Source organism: Anolis carolinensis, chromosome 5, assembly GCF_035594765.1.
Source record: "Anolis carolinensis isolate JA03-04 chromosome 5, rAnoCar3.1.pri, whole genome shotgun sequence".
In the NCBI taxonomy this organism is placed as follows: domain Eukaryota; kingdom Metazoa; phylum Chordata; class Lepidosauria; order Squamata; family Dactyloidae; genus Anolis; species Anolis carolinensis.
This window is the reverse complement of record NC_085845.1, coordinates 196,591,496-196,614,121: the sequence shown is the minus strand read 5'-3', so window position 1 is coordinate 196,614,121 and position 22,626 is coordinate 196,591,496. Positions and strand designations below refer to the sequence as shown.

The following is a 22,626-nucleotide window of genomic DNA, read 5'->3' as shown; positions in this document are numbered from 1 at the left end:
GAACTGATTGATATTGATACAAAAAGCACCAGCAATCTGTAGTGGAGGGAGTAAGAAATTAGCCCCATACCTCTTTCTTTTTCAAGTTAGTGAACAAAACTGTATTTATCAATATTTAGGCTGCATTTACTTCAGAGAAGTTCACAGAAATGGGACTCTAAGGAAAACCTATCATGGGTTTTTTGGGGCTCAGAGTGTGTGACTTGCCCAAGGTCCCAAGGAAACTGTATATTTTATATCCTGCTTTTTATATCCAAAGGAACTCACACTATATGCTAAAACAAGTATAGTCAGCCCTCTGTATCCACGGATATTGCCTCCATGGATCCAACCATCCATGGCTAAGAGGAAACCGATAATCCAACACTAAAACCCATACACATTCATGTTTATTTCCAACAAACATGCCATTCCTGAACTTCTATACTTTACCTGGCCATATCAACTTGCTAGTATTATTATCTTGTGTGTATGTGTTTTATATATCACATTTATATATCTGATTCTTGAATGATAAGGAAAATTAGGAAGGGAAATGGATATGAATAATTTCAATGTGAATGAATTCTGCCACTTTAGGATCAGTCGAAAACTGTCCCTCTGAAATTCTGAAATATTATGTTTTGGGAGAATAGCATCCAGGCAACATGAGAGTTGTAGTCCAAACAGTAAATGTTCCCTGTTAATAAATATAGACCATTTGCAGGAAAAATAGGCAACATTTTGCAAGAGGCATTCTTGCCTTCACCCTCAGGCAGGAGCATTGATCTTGTCCAAGAAACTGACCGTGATGATTTGTGTATTTGTCTCTAAAAATGTCCTCAGTCAGAGAAATCATTATTTTCCCCCTTATTGGGTTGGATCCAGATTTAGCCATGCCTTGAGCAGATCCACAGAAATCAGTGTGACTTATCCCATACAGTCCCCATTCATTCCAAAGGCATTATGCAAAGTATGACTAAATGTGGATGCAATCCGTAGTTTCATCAACCTGTAAATGAATGTAGAATGAATGTCTAAATCTACAAAAGGTAAAGCAGGCTTAGCTTTGGTCCTTACTTACATGAGGGTGAGTCCCATTCAACTCAATGGTCATCTGAGCCAACTGGCAGAAGGCTGTTAGGAATTGTGATAGTTGAATTCCAAAACACCTGGAAGGCCGAAGTTTGCCCTTGCCTGCTTTAGAGGCAACTCCAAACTTTGGGAAAGGTTTAGTTCAAGAATTTCCCCAGACAGATTGGGTTTATTTTGCTCCATTTCTCCTCTGGTGTCAAATAATTTGAATTAAAATAATATCTTGCCTTTCTCTCAATGTCAGTCTTTTGGTCTCAGAAAATTTTAATTTATATCCCACTTTTGTTCCATATTGAATCCAAAGGGGATCCCACCATATGTTAAAACAAGAAAAGCTGGCTTTGTGTATCCATGGATTCTTTGTCCATGGATCCAACCATTCACAGCTTGAAAATGTATTTTAAATGCCTTTCCAAAAACTCTTAGAGAACACCTCTTTGAGAATATTAGATTCTCCAGTGTGATTCTATGGAGAACTTTTGGTGGAAATTTTAATGAAATCGGCAAATAACCAAATCTGCAAGTTGGAAGTCCTCTATATCCCCGTGTTTGTTTACTAATTTCTGTGTTTGTTAATTTGTTTATGTAGATATGGTTTAATTGTAATGAGTTTGTTTGTTTATGTAGATCCTAGATAATTTGTTTATGTAGATGCAGTAAAGAATTATTTAGGTATCTATGCTCTAGGCAGAATTATTGTAGTTAGTAAATGTATATGTTCTTTGTTTTATTATTTCTTTTTTCTTATTATAAGTAGTTGAGCTTATATGTAATTTGATATTATATCAATTATTTAGTAATAAGAAATACACCAAATGAATTCAACAACTTCAAATAGGCTTATCTAAGGAGATATGGTACAAGTGGTGAGCTAGATGGGAGATACGGTATAGAGAACTAGATGGGAGAAGTGATGGGATAGATGGGACATGGTACAAATAGCGACCAAGAGAGGAGATATGGTACAAATAGTAACCTAGATGGATGATACGGTGCAAATGGTGAGCTAGATGGAAGATACAGTACAAATGGTGACATAGATGGGAGATATGGTATATAAATGGTGAGTTAGATGGGAGATACAGTACAAATGGTAGCTCAATGAGAGATATGGTACAAATAGTGAACTAGATGAATGATATGGTACACTAGGTGAACTAGATGGACGATGTGGTACAAATGCTGAACTGGATGGGAGACATGGTACAAATGGTGAACTGGATGAGAGATATGGTGCTCAGTGGGATATGGTACAAGTGGTGAGCTAGATGAGAGATATGGTATAAATGGTGCTCAATGAGAGATATGGAACAAATGGTTAGTTAGATGGGAGATATGGTACAAATGGTAGCTCAATGAGAGGTATGGTATATAAGGTGAACTAGATAGAAGATGTGGTACAAATAGTGACCTAGATGGATGATATGGTACAAATGGTGACATAGATGGGAGATATGGTACAAATGGTGAACTAGATGAGAGATATGGTGCTCAGTGGGATTTGGCACAAATGGTGAGTTAGATGGGAGATATGGTACAAATGGTGAGCTAGATGAAGAGATATGGTACAAGTGGTGAGCTAGATGGGAGATATGATACAAGTGGTGGGCTAGATGGGAGATATGATACAAGTGGTGGGCTAGATGGGAGATATGGTACAAGTGGTGGGCTAGATGGGAGATATGATACAAGTGGTGGGCTAGATGGGAGATATGGTACAAGTGGTGGGCTAGATGGGAGATATAGTACAAGTGGTGGGCTAGATGGGAGATATAGTATAAATGGTGCTCAATTAGAGATCTGGAACCAATGGTGAGTTAGATGGGAGATATGGTACCAATGGTAGCTCAATGAGAGATATGGTACACAAGGTGAACTAGATAGAAGATGTGGTACAAATGGTGAGCTAGATGGGGGAAACCATTGAGTCCTCTTCCCATGCCCTTCTGCCCATTCCTTCCCTTGCTATCCATCAATCAACTCTGTCCCCTCTTGTTTCCAGAAGGCAGGGAGTGTGTAAACTGTGGCGCTACCTCGACCCCGCTATGGCGGAGAGATGGCACTGGGCATTATCTCTGTAACGCCTGTGGACTGTATCATAAAATGAACGGGCAGAACCGCCCCCTGATAAAACCCAAGAGAAGGCTGGTAAGTGACTCCGAATCTCACGACTGTACTAACTTCTTATTTTTTTCCCTTTTCTTTTCTCCCTCCCTGTCATGTTGTGTTTTTTGAATTTCCTCAGCCCAAGATGGAGAACTTTCTGGAGGGAGTAGAACTGGGCCAACCCGCCCAAAGTCTTATCTGTCTGTACAGAAGAGGGTTTTTGAGAGAGGTCACCCCCCCTTTTTCACTATGCCTGCCAAGTTATGTACCATTTATATGTCTCTCTATATATCTTTTGAAAGTATTTTTTTAAGTTAAAAAAAGTAAGGGATAATTTTCTTGATTGGATTTTTGGGGGTGGTGGTGGTTGAAGAACGTGGGAGCGGGGAGGGAAAAGCATGCAGCAGGCATGGAAACAAAATTATGGGATTCCTTGAAAAATGGTGGCATGTCTGGACATTGTTTTTTCCCCCTACCAAAGATGGAAGTGTAAACAGATTTTAAAAATGTTGCATTGTTTGCCATTGGAGTTGTCTTCCACTTGCTTCCAACTATCTAGATCTGAGAGGGACAGTTCTGATGAGATCTGATCAAGACCTGATCAATACAGTTGAAGTGGTTGGATCCTTAGGGGCAAGTGACCATGTGCTCCTGCAGTTTGCAATACAAAGGAATGCTGAAACTAAGACAAGTCAAACACGCATTCTGGACTTTAAGAGAGCTGACTTCCAAAAAATGAAGGAATTACTGAGCGGCATTCCATGGACGCCGATATTAAAAAACAAGGGAGTTAAGGATGGATGGGAGTTTTTCAAAAGTGAAATACTCAAGGCGCAAATGCAAACAGTGCCAACAAAGAAGAAAAATAAGACAAGTGCAAAGAAGCCAGAATGGATGTCCAAAGAACTTCTAACTGAGCTAAAGCTCAAAAGTGACATGCACAAGAAGTGGAAAAGGGGAGAAATCACCAAAGAAGAATTCAAACGTATAGCCAACTCCTGTAGGGAAAAGGTTCGCAAGGCTAAAGCGCAAAATGAGCTCAGGCTTGCCAGGGACATAAAAAACAACAAAAAAGGTTTTTTTGCTTATGTTGGTAGAAAAAGGAAGAAAAAGGAGGCGATAGGGCCACTGCAAGGAGTAGATGGGGTGATGGTGACAGGGGATAGGGAAAAGGCAGAACTGCTTAATGCCTTCTTTGCCTCGGTCTTCTCACAAAAAGAAAGCCATCTTCAACCTCAGCAACATGGAATGGACGAAGGATTGGGGGAAATCCAACCCCAAATAGGGAAACAAGTTGTCCAGGAACACTTGGCCACTCTAAACGAATTCAAGTCCCCAGGGCCAGATCAGCTACATCCAAGAGTATTGAAGGAACTAGCGGAAGTTATTTCAGAACCACTGGCAATCATCTTCGAGAGTTCTTGGAGAACGGGAGAAGTCCCAGCAGATTGGAGGAGGGCGAATGTGGTCCCTATCTTCAAGAAGGGAAAAAAGAACGACCCAAACAATTACCGTCCGGTCAGCCTCACATCAATACCAGGCAAGATTCTGGAAAAGATCATTAAGGAAGTGGTCTGCAAACACTTAGAAACAAATGCGGTCATTGCTAATAGTCAACACGGATTTACCAAAAACAAGTCATGCCAGACTAATCTGATCTCTTTTTTCGATAGAGTTACGAGTTGGGTCGATACAGGGAATGCCGTGGATGTAGCATATCTAGATTTCAGTAAGGCCTTCGACAAAGTCCCCCACGACCTTCTGGCAAACAAACTAGTAAAATGTGGGCTAGACAAAACTACGGTTAGGTGGATCTGTAATTGGCTAAGCGAACGAACCCAAAGGGTGCTCACCAATGCGTCGTCTTCATCATGGAAAGAAGTGACAAGTGGAGTGCCGCAGGGCTCCGTCCTGGGCCCGGTTCTGTTCAACATCTTTATTAACGACTTAGACGAAGGGTTAGAAGGCACGATCATCAAGTTTGCAGATGACACCAAACTCGGAGGGATAGCTAACACTCCAGAAGACAGGAGCAGAATTCAAAACGATCTTGACAGACTAGAGAGATGGGCCGAAACTAACAAAATGAAGTTCAACAGGGACAAATGCAAGATACTTCACTTCGGCAGAAAAAATGGAAATCAAAGATACAGAATGGGGGACGCCTGGCTTGACAGCAGTGTGTGCGAAAAAGATCTTGGAGTCCTCGTGGACAACAAGTTAAACATGAGCCAACAATGTGATGCGGCAGCTAAAAAAGCCAATGGGATTTTGGCCTGCATCAATAGGGGAATAACGTCTAGATCCAGGGAAGTCATGCTCCCCCTCTATTCTGCCTTGGTCAGACCACACCTGGAATACTGTGTCCAGTTTTGGGCACCGCAGATGAAGGGAGATGCTGACAAGCTGGAAAGCGTCCAGAGGAGGGCAACTAAAATGATTAAGGGTCTGGAGAACAAGCCCTATGAGGAGAGGCTTAAAGAGCTGGGCATGTTTAGCCTGCAGAAGAGAAGGCTGAGAGGAGACATGATAGCCATGTACAAATATGTGAGGGGAAGTCATAGGGAGGAGGGAGCAAGCTTATTTTCTGCTGCCCTGCAGACTAGGACACGGAACAATGGCTTCAAACTACAGGAAAGGAGATTCCACCTGAACATCAGGAAGAACTTCCTCACTGTGAGGGCTGTTCGGCAGTGGAACTCTCTCCCCCGGGCCGTGGTGGAGGCTCCTTCTTTGGAGGCTTTTAAGCAGAGGCTGGATGGCCATCTGTCGGGGGTGCTTTGAATGCGATTTCCTGCTTCTTAGCGGGGGGTTGGACTAGATGGCCCTTGAGGTCTCTTCCAACTCTACTATTCTATGATTCTATGATTCTATGATTCTATGAGATCACTTTTTCAGCTGCTTTTAAAATGTCCCAATTTCTGTCTCCTCCTCCAAACAAAGGGACAAGCATCTCCCCTTTGTTTTCAGCTTACATAAATTGCTGAAAACAATTCATAGAGCAAAAGTAGTTTCTACTCAACTCAAATGGAAAGACTATGCATGGATGTGGGGGAAATCTTGCCCTTCCCAGTAGGCAAAAGCAAACTGCTGCAGCTTCTCCTAGCTTGTTGTGTGTTTCTCCTCATTAATAACTTTAGCATCCTGACCTCATGATAATGTTATTTTGATGCAAATGTCCTAGCTTTTATGTGTGAAATGTTGGATGATATGGATTTCTCAAAGGCTTCCCCAAAGATGCATTGGAATTAACCTATGTATAATTCTAGACTTATACATAGGAATTATCCTATGTATAAGTCTAGAATTTTTACTCAAAAAAATCAACCCAAGAAACCTGGGTTGACTTATTCATGTGTTGACGTGGGTACTGGACCAGAACTCTTATCGTAAGAGGAATCATCTCGTTCTCTAAGTAGAGCGACAATAGGCAAGAGCTCAGTCCATCCTGGGAGGACATAAAAGAAGCAAAGGCTTCCCCAAAGATGTATAGGAATTAACCTATGTATAATTCTAGACTTATACATCGGAATTACCCTATGTATAAGTCTAGAATTTTTACTCAAAAAATCAACCCAAGAAACCTGGGTTGACTTATTCATGTGTTGACGTGGGTACTGGACCAGAACTGTTACCGTAAGAGGAATCATCCCATTCTCTGAGTAGAGTGACAATAGGCAAGAGCTCAATTCATCCTGGGAGGACATAAAAGAAGCACCAACCCTCTACTTGTCTCCTGTAGTGTTGCTTCTGGCCCTTTTGAATGCTTGGTGGAAAAATGGCACGCAACTAGGGAATGGTTGGTCTCCCAAGGCAGCATTGGTGCTTTCCCTTCTTTGTGGAATGGCCCTTGACTTATCCATAGCTGATATCAAAACCATAACTTTAACCCCCCCCCCCAATAGATAGAAGTCAATCTATACATTAATATATATGGCATGTTTGTTAATGTTATAGTGAGTTTTATCCCTTGCTTCATGTTTCTTTTAGTTATGCAGAAATTTGGAGGACATACTTTAAAAGAGCATGTCATGCCTCATGACCAAGTTTCTAGATCTGGGACTCACTGAGGGTTACACAGGCTGCCCAAAATATCCCCTTTGCCCCAAACAAAAAAAACCAAACCAAAACTATAATCAAGTAGTTTTGGATAAACAGATGGTTGGGCAAAAAGTGAATTATTGGTTCTGGAGGGTTCTAGAACCAGGTCATCCCAGTTTTGGGAGTCTAGATAAGTCAATGATGTCAAAAATAGTCCAGGTTTTTAGACCTGGGACTCATTGAAGGTTACATAGGCTGCCCAAAATATCCCCTTTCCCCAAAACAAAACAAAAAAACCCCAACTCTAGAATCAAGTAGTTTTGGAAAAACAGATGGTAGGTTCTGGAGGGTTCTAGGTGATCCCAGTTTCAGGGTCTAGATAGGTCAATGATGTCAAAACAGACAAAATAGGTGTTCTTTAGGAATCTCTAGATTCCAACCAAGAGAACCAAGAAAGACCATATTAATCAAACCTGCAAACAGCCAAATCAACAAGAAATTAACCCGCAAATGTGGAGGGTCAAATGTACATCCTGTTTTTCCCCAACATGTCAGGCTCAGTTGTATCTGAAGTACTAGATTGAATCTACCAAAGCTTCTGCTAGAGATGTCTTTCTCTCAGTCTCAAGAGTGTTTCAAGATTCACACTTGGGCAGCCCACAATATAATAACACAAAGTAAATAAGAGCAAACCATTTACGACACAATTCAAAAACACAGATAACAGAACTTTGAAGTATCTGACCTATTACTTATTTATGATATACACAATTTTTAGTATAGCAATGAAGCTTTTTTATGTAGCAAAAATCTAGGTCTCTCTCATTCACCTGTATGTCAGAGGCAAGTACCAAGTATTTTTAGAACAAAAGAAAAACCAGTTTTTTCCTATGTTCACTGCTTTGACCTTTTCCACTCTTCTCAATTTCTTTAAGGACAAGGGGAAAAAAAATACAGGGACCTCACTATCTTTACCCATTAGTGGGAAAAATAGCTTGCTTTGGGGGAGAAAGATGAGTAGAACAACAGCCTGAGGGGGAAAGGGTTAAGAACCCCCCTCCCCTTACTACTGCTCTCCTTAAAAACACAATTTCCCCCTCCACAGATGTTCTTTATTAGTTAAAAAGTTGGAGGAGATTTACACATGACTGCGTGTACCATGTTGTTTGGCCCTAAGGGAATGGGACATTTGTTTGTTTCTACATCTGTTTCTCTAAATGTTTTTGGATGGCTTACAACAAGGCTGTTCAGAGAAAGAACTTTAAATGAAGTTGAGGGTAGGAGGGGGCATTGAGGACTCTGGAGGAAAGTTGGGATGAAATACAACTCAGCATGGTCCACTTATAGTCCTGCCCCTCAGGTGGCCCTCCGTATCCATGGATTCTGTATTTATGGATTCAACTAGACATGGTTTGAAAATATGCTCCCAAAAGCAAAACTTGATTTTGCAATTGTATATGGAACATTATTTTACGAATGCCATATTACAGTGCTGATACACGTTCAGCTTGTGGCTTACTAAGACTCATAAATCCCTTTCACATGTTCATCTAGAGTAGCCAGATATTCCTGTACTGCCTCTCTATCTATTCTGTTCTGCATATCTCTTACTGCCTCATCTGCTCCATTACTCCCAAGTTGAATACTGTTTTCCATTGAGAAGAAGACAGAGGCAAAGAAGGTGTTGAGTAGTCCTGCCTTTTTTCTGTAACCTAATAGTTCGAACCTAGCAGTTCGAAAACATGCCAATGGGAGTAGATCAATAGGTACCACTTTGGAAGGAAGGTAACGGCGCTCCATGCAGCCATGCCGGCCACATGACCTTGGAGGTGTCTACGGACAACGCCGGCTCTTCAGCTTAGAAATGGAGATGAGCACCAACCCCCAGAGTCAGTCATGACTGGACTTAACGTCAGGGGAAAACCTTTACCTTTAATAGCATTTAGCCCCCATATCTGTGCAGTGGCCCTATCATTTTCTTGTTCTTCTTTTTGCCTCTTTTATTGTCTTTACCAAGCCTGTGCTCAGTCCACCCCTTAGCTTTTCCGACTTTCTCTAAATATGTGCTGGCTATTCACTCTGGTGATTTCTCTCCTTTCCTATTTCTTGGACATATCCCTTTTAAATAAGATTCCTCGTTGTTTTTTAAAAATCAAATTCATAAGGAGGAGGACCTAGAAAGATAAGACTGATCCTCTGAATTGGAATAAAATAGCTCCATATGGACTGTTTATTTGTTGCATGACTACATTCATTCGTCACGGTGTAGTGTTGCTGAGACCAACAGAGCAACAGCAGTTGATTTTTGAGTACAGTTTTAGACAATTTTATTTACAGCTGGCCTTCACAACACATGAGCCACCTCTCAAGAGCACGGTGTCTATGTATAGGCAGGCGAGGAATACGGTTGCTAGGTCAGCAGCTTCCAGTTTCTTTAGATTTTGCATCCCGATCCTATGGTTAGGGGTTAGGTCCTTATGGTGTCACAGAGTTGAAGGCAAGGATTGGAAGACAGGTTAGATCAGGGCAGTCAAGGCAGATGGACCTAGACCAGGGGTCCCCAAACTAAGGCCCGGGGGCCAGATGCGGCCCATCGAAGCTATTTATCTGGCCCCCACAGCACAAGGGCAGAAGGGGGTTGGGCTAAATGACCCAACGGGTCTCTTCTTCTCTTACAACCATTATTATTATTATTATTATTATTATTATTATTATTATTATTATTATTATTATTATTATTAACATTGACACTGGGTGGCCATCTGTCAGGGGTGCTTTGCTTGTGCTTTTGGAGCACAAAGGCAAAGGGGATTGGACTAAATGGCCCAAGGGGTCTCTTCCAACCCTCTTTATTATTTATTATTAATTATTATTGCTCGGTGGCCAACTATAGTCCAGCCCTCTAATGGTCCAAAGAATTGTGAACTGGCTCCCTGTTTTAAAAGTTTGGGGACCCCTGACCTAGACTTTGGATAAAACTCAGCTAATCAGGCAGCAGGACAACTTGTAGATGGGAGAAGGCAAAGAAAGCATTTTCAATAACTGACGTGCTTGCTAGCTTTCCTTATAGGCGCACCTGGGCCAAGGTCCCTCTAGATCCCTCCAAAATCCCATCTCTGCATTTAGGGGGTTTTCTGTGTGTTGCTTTAAAGGGGGTTGGGGGATTTTAGGGACACAAAAGTGGGGTCCAGAGTTGCGTTATGCACAGGTTGCTTTATGCATACAGGTGCTTCAGCAATTGCATCATGTTTAGTTGTCTGTACATCACACATGACACAGTGGCATTTTCCCCCTACATTGCTGATAGGTCTCAATCCTAGCTCTTGGGAAGTTTCACCCCAGACTCAGTGATTCTGATACTAGGCTCATGAGCCAAAATACCGGCACTCTACCTTGTTCCAAAGGGCAGACACTGGCTTTCTTCCCAGTCTCATCACCTCGGTCCTAGCCTTTGGTGTCCCGATGCTTCACAAATGAAACACACATAGAGACACCTTTGTGCTGAGCTGTAGAGCATTGGCACCAGCTGGGAATGGGTGGAGATGGGTGCCTAGACTTTACAGCCAACAAGCGTATAAAAATCAAACATTGTGCTTGTCTAGTGCCACTCGCCTTGAGATATGTCTCCCTCTCAGAGACTTGGGCAGAGTAATTCTGTGAAATTTCACCTGGCACAGTGACACTTGGCAACCACTGGGTAAGTGAGCGAGCCGCAAGCAAATAAATATGCAGGTCCCTCCACACCTTACATTTCTGGCATCTTAAGTTAAGAGGATAAGGTAAGGAGTTGGTGGGAAAGATCTCTGCCCAAGAACTAGAAAAGCAACTTCTAGACAAAATAGAGCACTCCGACCATTAGTTTGGTTCTCAGGTTGGTTTTAGATTCAGCTCCCAGAATCTCTTAGAATTGTTCAGGCTGGTGGAAGCTTTTGGGAGTTGATGTCTAAAGACTAAAACCATCTAGTAGACCGTACTGCCTAACTGACATAGGGAAAGGTGCTGTAGTTGTGTTTCCAGGAGCACACTGACTCTGCCTTCAGGGTTCACCAATCATTGCCTATTGTTGTGTTTGTCAATTTTCTTCCTCCAGCCCCCAACTATGCTCCTTTGATTTTTTAGTTTTTGCAGCCCATGTATACAGCAAAACCATATAAGGTTATTGAATCCATGGGCTTCTGTAAATTCCTGCTGGTGGTGTGTGCTTTTGCTTGGTGGATCATGTGTTGTTCAGGACTAGTTTGTAGAGCAGAGTTTCTCAAACTATGCTCCTCCAGATATTCTGGACTTCAGCTCCCACAGTTCCTAACATCTGGTAAGCTGGCTGGGATTTCTGGGAGCTAAAGTCCAAAACACCTGGAGGAGCAGAATTTCAGAAATCCTGCTGTAGAAAATATTGGTTGTGTCAAGACCGTTGATGCAATATGATATAAAGGAATGATCATAAACTGCTGGAAGTAACTGTTGCCTCAATTTCATGACGAAGTAGTGAGCTCTGTTAAATTGAGTATCTCACTTTTGTTGAATGGGCTTCAAATGGAAAGATAGCCTTGGCTGATATTTTCAAAACAGACTCCTTATACTGCAGGCATCCCATCTAGGGTATTGAGGAACAGCTGCCTGCTCTTTGACATTTTACAGAACAAAACCAGGTCCTGTGTAAGCAAGCAACAAGATGACAGTCAAGATGACAAAAATAATGAAGAGGAACAAGCTCGCAGGAGCTGCAGTGGTTGCTTTTGCTGAGCCTACTGAGAAAGGCAATGCTCCATGCTCACCTCTCTCCCCTTGGGTTGACTGAGTGCAAACTACTTTTGAACTAAGGTTGTAACAACTGAAGTAGACTTTGGACAGACTGGGAAGGTGGAAGGAGAAGATAGAAGCTGTGACATTTTAAAAGCAGCTGAAAAAACACAATTGCAGAGAATTAATCAGGGCAGTCCATGCAAAATCAGGACAGTTGGAGGTTATGCAATTGATATTTTACAACCAATCACATACATATGACTTAGGGTGTTGTTGAATTTCCATGTGGAATGCCAAAATCGTATGGGGCATGAATATGCATTTTAGACTTTTCCAGGTTATGAAATGTTGCTAATATACCTTGGGCCTAAAATACCTTGAAAGTGCCAGATCCTATTGGATCTTGGAAGCTAAGCTGGATTAGTTCTGGTTAGTACTTGGAAGGCAGATTGCTAGTGAACATGTTGGAGGAAGGCAATGGCAAAACCACCTCTGAGTATTCTTTGCCTCAAAATGTCCCATGAAATTCATGGGGTTACTACTACTACTATTTGACTTGAAGGCACGTACTTTACTTACATTATACATTCAGCTTGTCAAGTAAAAATAGGCTGGAATTCCAAGCCGTGGGCTCAGAACAGAAGCTTTGTGGGGCAAAACTTCAACTTTTGAGGGGAATTAATCATAGCAGAATGTGTGACTTAGATACAGGGAAGACTATAAATGTCCCTTGATCCACAGTAGTTGTTTACAACTTATATATTTTAATAACCTTCATAACTAAATACCAGGACCATGCCAATAAAGGATGAGAGATATGTCAGCAGCCCCAGGGCAACCCCAGTTGTTCTAGAAGTATAAACAATCTTTTAGGAAAAAGAAATCCCTAGAAAGGAGAGGATGCCCTAAAGAGCCGTATTTACACTGTCTATGACCAGAGTCCGCAGAATACTATTGGAAAGTGAGGAGGAAATAGGCTGGCAAAGGGAATGGAGTATATTTTCAACACACTGCAGTATATTACTGCTGGGCCCATTTATTCAGAATACATCCTTGGCATCTTCTAAGTGGCATTAAAATTGGATAAACCAAGGCTGAACCAAACCTCTGGTAGATATAGCACCATGTTCCCTTGGCATGGCTAGAGCATTAAATTGGCTTTTAAACCAAGCTGAAAAGCTGGCAGGCAGATAGCAGGCCAACAAAGAAGCTTGTCACTTAAATACAATTTCCCTTCTGGAATATGATGCAATAGAGTCAATATTTTGTTGGTGAGAGAAAGCAAGTTCCAATAAGGTAATGGCCAAGGGCATCAGCTGTTAGCTAAACGCCTCTTGTTCTGATCTCCAAAGCAGTTGGCCTTATTCTCATTTGGCCAGCTATCTCTAAAATGGACATTAAAATGCAGACTTTTAAAAACTTTTTAAGCCACGAATAAAAATATTGGAAGAATAAATGGGAAATGTTTTTAGAATTTGCCAAAATACTAGTCAGTCCTTCACATCTGTGGGTTTTACTTTAGCGGATTTTATTATTTGCCACTTTGATTAATATGTTCTCTCTAGAGAAGCAGTTGACCATACAGTTGTGTTGGAGGACCTAGAGATTCATAGAGAGCACATGTCTTTAGGTCTTTGTAGGTCCTCCAGTGTGATTCTGTGGTCACTTTCTGGTGGATACCCTCCACTTGACTCCCATCATTCACAACAAAGCCCAATTTCTAGCGCTGGAGATCATGGGATCTCTAGTCCAACATGTCTGGGTCACAACCCAGCAAAGATTGTGCTAAGGCATAAAAATTAGATTTTTATAACAAGAGGCAGAAAGATAACAGTTCACGCTTGGCATTGTCTAACATGGACATTATTTATTTATTTTATTTATTTATTTACAGTATTTATATTCCACCCTTCTCACCCCGAAGGGGACTCAGGACGGATCACATTGCACATATAAGGCAAACATTCAATGCGTAACATAGAACAGAGACGGAGACAGACGCAGGCACGGGCGGGCCTCGAACTCATGATCTCTTGGTCAGAGTGATTTGTTGCAGCTGACTGCTAATCAGCCTGTGCCACAGCCCGGCCTAGATATCTTTCACCCCTGGACTTACTATAGTGGTCCTTTGGTGCAAGGAAAGCACTCTGCACATGTTTATAGGGACTACGATTTCTCTTGTCACTTCTTATGTTCCTTGGCTCTAATTTTTTTGAACTTGTTTGTGTTTCCTCATATAAATGGAAAAATAATGGAGAGATTTTCTCTTATTTGTTGCATTATGGTAGCATCAATAAAAAAATAACTTGTATCATGTAAAAATAACAACTAATGTATCAATGTTTTTAATTTTAATTTATTTAATCAGTGGGTCTTTTGTTGCAAATCTGGATCTGAAAATACCCAAGGAAATGAGTGGGATCTGAATCCCAGGAAGTTCAATGGGTCTTCTTTAAGTTAGACTACATCCAGATCTAATCCTTTTTTAAGGACATGAGAAGTTGTCCATAATTATACTGCGATTGCAATGCATCTTTGGGATGGTTGTATTTTCTCTGCTCATGCTCTTGAAGCGTCCACCTCTGATGGTGTTGTGATGTGTTGTGTTCTCTCTTTCCTCTCCAGTCAGCTGCAAGAAGGGCAGGGACATCATGCGCAAACTGCCAGACCACCACCACGACCCTATGGCGGAGGAACGCCAATGGCGACCCAGTGTGCAATGCCTGTGGGCTGTACTACAAGCTCCACAATGTAAGTGCGATGGTCACTTTCTCATGAATGCCTCTGAGGTTAAATTAAAAGCAGAAGTGCAATGGCAAAATAGAATTAATTGCAGAGATCATCTGGGCAACTTCTCCTTTGGGCTCCCCAGATGCAATAATACTTCAATCCACCTCACTTAATGATAATACATCCTAAGCGAAGTTTTGCTAATAAGGTATAAATTGGTGATGAGTATCACCTGGCCTGGGTGAAACTCATAACTCATCCTCCAGTCCTATTGCTACTGTTTTAGTTACATCAGAAATGGGTCTCAGGATATGAGTTTGGCTTTCTTATATATGGTAACTGATAGAGTTCCATCTCATATCTCATATAGCAATATAAAGGTAGCTAAGGTATTACAGAAGGAACCTATCAAACAAGAGTAGAATAGTGTCACATTGGATTACTCAGCAACTATAATGAAAAGACCTTTTAAGGACATTTTCAGTCCTTGCTCCATTGGAATAATACCACTGGATGACTCAGGGAGTCACTCATTTGAATTGCTCTGCTTTGATGTCCCTTGTACTTTTTCTCGCTTTTATGTCACACTTTCTGAGCTGAGGCCTTCCTGCAGAAATTCCCATTTAAACCCCTTCCACATCCATTTGAGGTTAAATGGGGGTAGCTATTCAAAATGCATTTAGTAATTTCTGACCTAAGCGTGGTTTAGCTACCCTCTGCTTGTTTCCCTCCTCTCTAAGGCGAGTTAAGGAAACAGAAAAATTCTGTCCAATGTCTTCTGTGAATCCCCTGATGTTTTTCTCAAGATGAGAAGATGATCTTTGTCAGGGACCGAAACTAAAATATATGTAGATTATTTCCCTCCTATGGACTCTGTTCCATATGCTCCGTTATTTCGCAGGTGAAAACTGGGATACACGGAGCCAAGCAAAATATATTAATGAGTTTCATTAACAACTTCTGCCATCTAGACTGCATTTTGATATTGCTTGGTCAGACAACCAATTTTTGTCTGTGAAATGTTGGAAAGTATACTGTTTTTTCATCACAAAGAAAGGAGAACCCATAATTCTTTTTGGACTGCATGTCCCAGCATTGATCACCACTTGCTATGTTGGTGAAAGCTGCTGAGATGTTCAGTCTAATGGAAGCTGGAGGACAGAAGCTTTCTCACTTTTGTCATTAAAAGAAATAGGACAACATGAACAGCAAAACAAAGAGGTGCCACTCTTATGAAACACATGATTCACCAGTTGAAAACCAGTTGAAAACCAGAGTTAGTAGCTAATGGGATGGTCTCTGTACTAGCCTATGATGTCCTGTATCTACTCAGCCAATGTCAAGCAAGTTCAAGTTTAGAATGAAACGTATATTAAGAAACCACATCCTCCTGGTTTTAATTTCCTTTGCAAAAAAACTCCCCATCATTATCTGGGTTAGATCAAGCAACTCCTCAACCTGGGGACTTCCAGATGTCTTGGAGAACAACACCCATTATCTCAGACAGCTTACTCATTGGCTTGGGATGATAGGAACTGTAGTGTAACCCATCTGGAGAGTGGAGGAGGCTGGAGTTTGTGGACCTCCAGGAGTTTTGGACTACAGTTCCCAGAATTCCTGACCATTTAACAACCTGGCTAGGGCTTCTGGGAGTTGGAGGCCCAAACACCTGGAGTGCCACAGGTTGTGCAGGCCTGAATTAGAGCATTACAAATAGTTTTTTGGACTATAGCTCCCTAGTTACTCCAGACACCATGGCCATGAGGAATTCTGGCTGATGGTGTCTCACCAAAAGTTATGTTGCAAGGGTACTCCAATTGCCGCAAAGTACAAAATTTGTGTCTACTTGATTTATTCAGAAATGAGGGAAAGGAGAGGAGTGGGTGAAATCTTGCTCTTCCCAGTTGGCTCAGCCAAAAGCAAACTTCTGCAGGCTCCCATTTTGTGTGTTCTTCCTCATTAATATTAGATTGTTCAATGCCAATATGATGGTCTTGGGACATGAACCAAGACAAACAACTTCTAACCTGGGTCACTTCAACAAGCCACTATTCAGACTTTTAATTTGTGGACTGAATAGACATTTATTTATTTATTTATTTGCAGTATTTATATTCCGCCCTTCTCACCCCGAAGGGGACTCAGGGTGGATCACATTGTACACATATAAGGCAAACATTCAATGCCATATAAACATAGAACAGAGACAGTAGTAAGGTAAAGGTTTCCCCTGACGTTAAGTCCAGTCATGTCTGACTCTGGGGTGTGGTGCTCATCTCCATTTCTAAGCCGAAGATCCGGCATTGTCCATAGACACCTCCAAGGTCATGTGGCCGGCATGACTGCATGGAGTGCCGTTAACTTCCTGCCGGAGTGGTACCTATTGATCTACTCACATTGGCATGTTTTCGAACTGCTAGGTTGGCAGGAGCTGGAGCTAACAGCGGCCGCTCACGCCGCTCCGGGGGTTTGAACCTGGGACCTTTCAGTCTCCAGCTCAGTGCTTTAACACACTTCACCACACAGAGACAGATGCAGAGGCAATTTAAACCTTCTCCAGCTTCCAGCTTCCTGAGGGTATGCTTGATTCTGGCCACAGGGAGAGCAGCTACTTCATCATCCACTCTGATGGCAACTTCCTCATTCCAACGGTGGCTGGATGATTTTTATAGTATCGTAAATTAGTCTCCCCACATATACGTGGAACCTAAATTTCTTACTTGATAGATGCAACTATCTTTCGGATTGCTTAGGTCAACAATGAGCAGGGGCTATTTTTTATTTTAATTGTCGGGTGCTCACCCCGACACAGGCTGGCCTCAAACTCATGACCTTTTGGTCAGAGTGATTTATTGCAGCTGGCTGCTAACCAGCTTGCGCTACAGCCCAGTCTGGTTATTCCATTTCTCAACTTGGCCAGACTTTACTAGGATAAGGCCCATGGGGAGAGTCTGGGTCGGGTCTGACCACCCTTGCCATGTTTTTCAAACGAGTGCTTGTTTTGGGAAAGCGGGACTGTGTGATGCGATGACCCCACAAAAAAATTAATTGACTTGTTGTTTAGATTAACAGACCCCTGACTATGAAGAAGGAAGGCATCCAGACCCGAAACCGAAAAATGTCTAGCAAGTCGAAAAAGTGCAAAAAGGTCCACGACAGCTTGGACGATTTCCCCAAGAGCAGCTCCTTCAACCCGGCCGCCCTCTCGAGACACATGTCCTCCATCAGCCACATTTCGCCCTTCAGCCATTCGGGTCACATGCTCACCACGCCGACCCCGATGCACCCGCCTTCCAGCCTGTCGTTCGGACCTCACCATCCGTCCAGTATGGTCACCGCCATGGGCTAAGCGTGCGCCCGGGAGAGAGAGAAAAAGAAAGAAAGAAAGAGACTTCCCCGCTCGACTTGCTTTTCTTTAAAGTTCTCAAAAGGAGAGGTATGGTTTTTGATAGACTTGCCTTTGTTGCTGGCGAGAGCATCTTTGGAACTTTCAAAGCCCTTGGGAAATGGATGCAGAGAAATAATAATAATAATAATCAACCAAGGAAGAGTAAAAAAGGAACAAAAAGGAGAAAATGTTAAAGGTGAAGTCATTCAAATGAACTATCTCAAGGAAAGGCGACTGTTTGCTGTACTCTCAAAGGTCTATGTGTTCTTCCCACCACCAATTTGGGATCCCATTTGTGAATAAACCATCCCGACACAAAGTCACTCTTGAACTGGGTTTCTAGTGCTGTGAAGATGATACAATCAGACACCCTGACATCCTTGTTTCCCCCCCGAAACCCCCAGTCCCAAGCAGGTCGATGCAGAACACTGTATAACTTATATTGTAAGTAATCATGTACATTTTTGGAGAAGACTTTGACATCTGGTTCACTGTATAAAAATAGAAAGAAAGAAGGAAAGAAAGAAAGAGCTCGGAGGTTTTGGTCAAAGCACCACAAACGAAATACTGAGATGAACAATCCATGGTACGATCCAAGAGGAATGAGGTCAAACCGGCAAATGGACAAACTGCCAGTTGTGGGTTTTTGGTTTTTATTTTATTTTGTTTTGCTTCTCTCTCTTTCTCTTTCTCTCTTTCTCCACTTACTGGCTCAAGTTGTTTTGATGCATTAAAAATAAATTAATCCAAGTAGTAGGCAAATCATTCATTCCAGGTTATGGGCCTCTGAATTAAGGGGGATCTTTTGGAACGGTTTCGGGGCAATTGATGTGACATTCTGCTTCTTGCCACGATGAGTTTGTCCGGGCCTTTACGCATTGTGAACAAGTTCTTGTAATTGTTGTTTGTATGTATAACTCAAAGCACCAAAATAAGACAAGATGTAGATTTATTTCATCCTATGATACAGACTGAATGGTTGTAAAAAATTTACTTACGGCTAGTGTTAAGAACTGCGGTTTTGGTTTTGTTTTCATATTTTTCCTCCTTTTTTTTGGAGAATAAACTAGATTAAATTCTGTTGATTTGATGTCAGCCTGTACTTTGGGAAGGATGGGAACTCTGTGACTTAAATCCAGTTGCTGTGAGTTTTCTGGGCCGTACGGCCATGTTCTAGAAGCATTCTCTCCTGACGTTTCGCCATATCACTGCTGTAGTAAGGTATGAAAAGTTTACATCACCAAAATCTGTCAGGGTCCACAAAAGATCATAAAGAAGACCGTACTTCTTGACACATTAAATTTTGGATAACGAATAATCATCCCGAAATGATGGGGAAAGAAAAATCACAAGGCTGTAATCCATGTGGTGGGCCTCCAACTGTTTTGGACTGCAACTCCCAGAAATCCTAGCCAGTTTACCAGCTGTTAGGAAGTTTATTTTCATGTCAGGAGCAACTTGAGAAACTGCACGTTGCTTCTGGTGTGAGAGAATTGGCTGTCTGCAAGGACGTTGCCCAGGAGATGCCCGGATGTTTGATGTTTTTACCATTCTTGTGGGAGGCTTCTCTCATGTCCCTGCATGGAGCTGGAGCTGAAAGAGGGAGCTCATCCGCGCTCTCCCTGGGTGGGATTCGAACCGGCAACCTTCAGGTCAGCAACCCAACCTTCAAGTCATCAGTCTTGCTGGCACAAGGGTTTAACCCACTATGCCACGGGGTTAGGAAATGTGGAAGCTGAAGTCCAAAACACCTGGAGACCCAAAGGTTGGGAACCACTGCACTACAGGGATATACCCAGATGCTATAAAGGAGACATGGTGATGCAATGGGTTAACTCTTGTGCCGGTTGAACTGCTGACTTGAAGGTTGGGTTGCTGACCTGAAGGGTGGCGGTTCAAATCCGTGAGATGGGGTGAGCTCCTGCCTGTCAGTTCTAGCTTGTGGGGACACAGGAGAAGCCTCCCACAAGGATGGTAACACATCCGGGCGTCCCCTGGGCAACATCTTTGTAGATGGCCAATTCTCTTACACCAGAAGTGATTTGCAGTATGTTCTCAAGTCCCTTCTGACACACACAAGAAAACCCAGATGCTTTTCTTCCCCCATTTCTCCAATTCACTGAGCATGGATGGCTATGTAGAGTGAGCTTCAATGAAAATATGGTCTATCTGGAGTAGTGATAGTAAATGGCTCAGAATAGCATAGTGCCATGTTCAGAATTAGTAGTATCCAATGCTGAGTCAGGCAAATTGCAGTCTGAATGGCTGCCTTAAGGGTAAAACATCCTCAGGACAAATGGCAAGTTGGTTGGCACATACTTCTCTAACAAATAATGCATTGATCAGAAGATAAGGAAGAAAGTCCTTTCCAGACGTATTTCATGCATTCAGTGCCCTATGGGTTAGTCCGGCTTTGTTGAAGGGTGAATCAACATTTATGTCAGTCCCACTGATGACACAGATCTAATCTTTTTGGGACTCCCAATAGAATTTTCACCAATTAGTCAAATGTGTAGTATCTGGAAGAGAAATTCCTTTTCAGTCTCTGTGGGTTCTTTGAAACATTTTATAAGAACATTGCCTGTTTATGCATATTATTTTTCTTGTCTCTTAAACTCACAGAAATGGCCTTCATGCATGCAGTTCCATATCTTCGGTAATGTTCACATAGTGTAATGAGTTGCATTGGTTAGGGTAGAACACACTGCTATATTGTCACCTCTCTACCACACCAGGATTCATGGAGCCCACAATGAATGTTTGAAATGAAATAGAACAGTGGTTCTCAACCTGTGGGTCCTCAGATGTTTTGGCCTTCAACTCCCAGAAATCCTAACAGCTGGCATTTCTGGGAGTTGTAGGCCAAAACACCTGGGGACTCACAGGTTGAGAACCACTGAAATAGAGCCTATTCAGATATGACTGTGAGGGCCTTTGTACAATACATAATGATAGCAGTATGATTGCAATTTAACAGTCATTATTCGATTCTATGGAACTCTGGGATTTGCAGTTTAGGGATGGATTTTAGTACCTCACTCAACACACATCCCAAGATTTCACAAGATGTTGCCACGATTAAATTGGAATCGCAGTGCTATCACTCTGTAGTGTGAAAGGACCTTTTGCAGAGCCCTTGATCCCCCTTCCAAAATATGATGCGTATTACTGTAGCTGAATTCCTTGAATGTTGGTGGATTAGACCATGACTGTCTTCTTCCATTCATGTGCATAGATATGGTCAATAGTATAAGGCTTGCAATGTGCTATCATAGTTAGCTTGGGTTCAAGTCTCCAATGTGTCATGGAAATGACATAGTGACTTGAAGCCAATCCCAACTGTCTCAGCCTGATTTCTTCTTGTGAGGTCAACATGATCAGAAGAAGCACCAGATGCAGTAAGACCTCTTATTCATGACGGATACATTCCAATACCCCGGAGGATAACACAGACAGTACTGAACCACATTACATTTTCACTGGGTTGCTGTGAGTTTTCTGGGCTGTACAGCCATGTTCCAGAAGCATTCTCTTCTGACGTTTGGCCCACATCTATGGCAATGATCCTCAGAGGTTGTGAGGTCTGTTGGAAACTAGGCAAGTGGGGTTCATATATCTGTGGAAAGTCCAGAGTGGGAGAAAGAACTCTTGTCTGGTTGAGGCAAGTGTGAATGCTACAATTGGCCACCTTGATTAGCATTGAATGGCCTTGCAGCTTCAAAGCCATGCTGCTGAAAATGCTTGCCAAAGACGTGGGTGAAACAGCAGGAGAGAATGCTTCTGGAACATGACCATACAATCTGGAAAACTCACAGCAACCCAGTGATTCCAGCCACGAAAGCCTTCAACAACACCTTATATTTTCAGACTGCAATTGCCTAATTAAACCTAACTTGCTAAGTAGTCAAATGAGGTCCAAAAACAGGATTTGGTAAAGCCTTAAAGAAGGCTTGGAAACAATGCTTCCCATAGCTGGGAAGAGTTTCTACCCCCCTGCTCACTTACCTAATTTCCTTTCATCACTTCTCCAAATATTTGTACAGATCCTTGAAGGTGGGAGTATACCATAGAATTGTGCTGGAAGGCTGAGAGATTCCCACCAACATTTCGGGAGTGGCAGCCACAGGGAGGTGAAACTGTGGGAAAGTCATCCCATGTATAGTACTGCGCATCGTCATGAGCTCATTGGAAGAAATATAGGATATAATAGTAACAAATCAGCCTACAAAACATTCTTCCTGAGTATTAAGAGGACTTTTGTAGACGCAGAGGGTCATCTGGATGAACTCAAGAGTTGAAGCTCCCTACAATCTATTTTATCTCTCTTGTTTCATCTCACTCCCATCTTCTCAGTGCTTTAGCTTTCCTCCATTTTCATATCTTGCTCTGGCATAGAAAAAAGTAAGGTCCTCAAAGCTTCCTTCCACCACGCTTTCTTCATCTGCATAGTCATCTCACTACTTCCAAGTGACTTCCCTCTCAACTGTATTCTCTCAGAAATGGATGACCAGGAGAGCTGTTAAAAGACATGATGATAAATGACA

At 42.2% G+C, this 22,626-nt stretch overlaps 1 protein-coding gene across 10 annotated transcripts in view; it reads left to right on the top strand.

Moving 5' to 3' along the window:
- gata3 (GATA binding protein 3) overlaps positions 1-19,167 on the top strand; it is an 88,478-nt gene extending 69,311 nt beyond the window's left edge. For 7 of the 10 annotated variants that reach the window (XM_062983281.1, XM_062983282.1, XM_062983283.1 and 4 more), the window contains 3 exons: positions 3,077-3,222; positions 14,590-14,715; positions 17,759-19,167. In XM_062983281.1, the coding sequence (XP_062839351.1) occupies positions 3,077-3,222; positions 14,590-14,715; positions 17,759-18,043 (557 nt within the window). In that variant the 3' untranslated portion in view covers positions 18,044-19,167. The remainder of the gene's footprint in view (positions 1-3,076; positions 3,223-14,589; positions 14,716-17,758) is intronic. The other 3 variants (XM_062983287.1, XM_062983289.1, XM_062983290.1) reach the window with 2 other exon arrangements.
- The last annotated feature ends 3,459 nt before the right edge of the window (positions 19,168-22,626 follow it).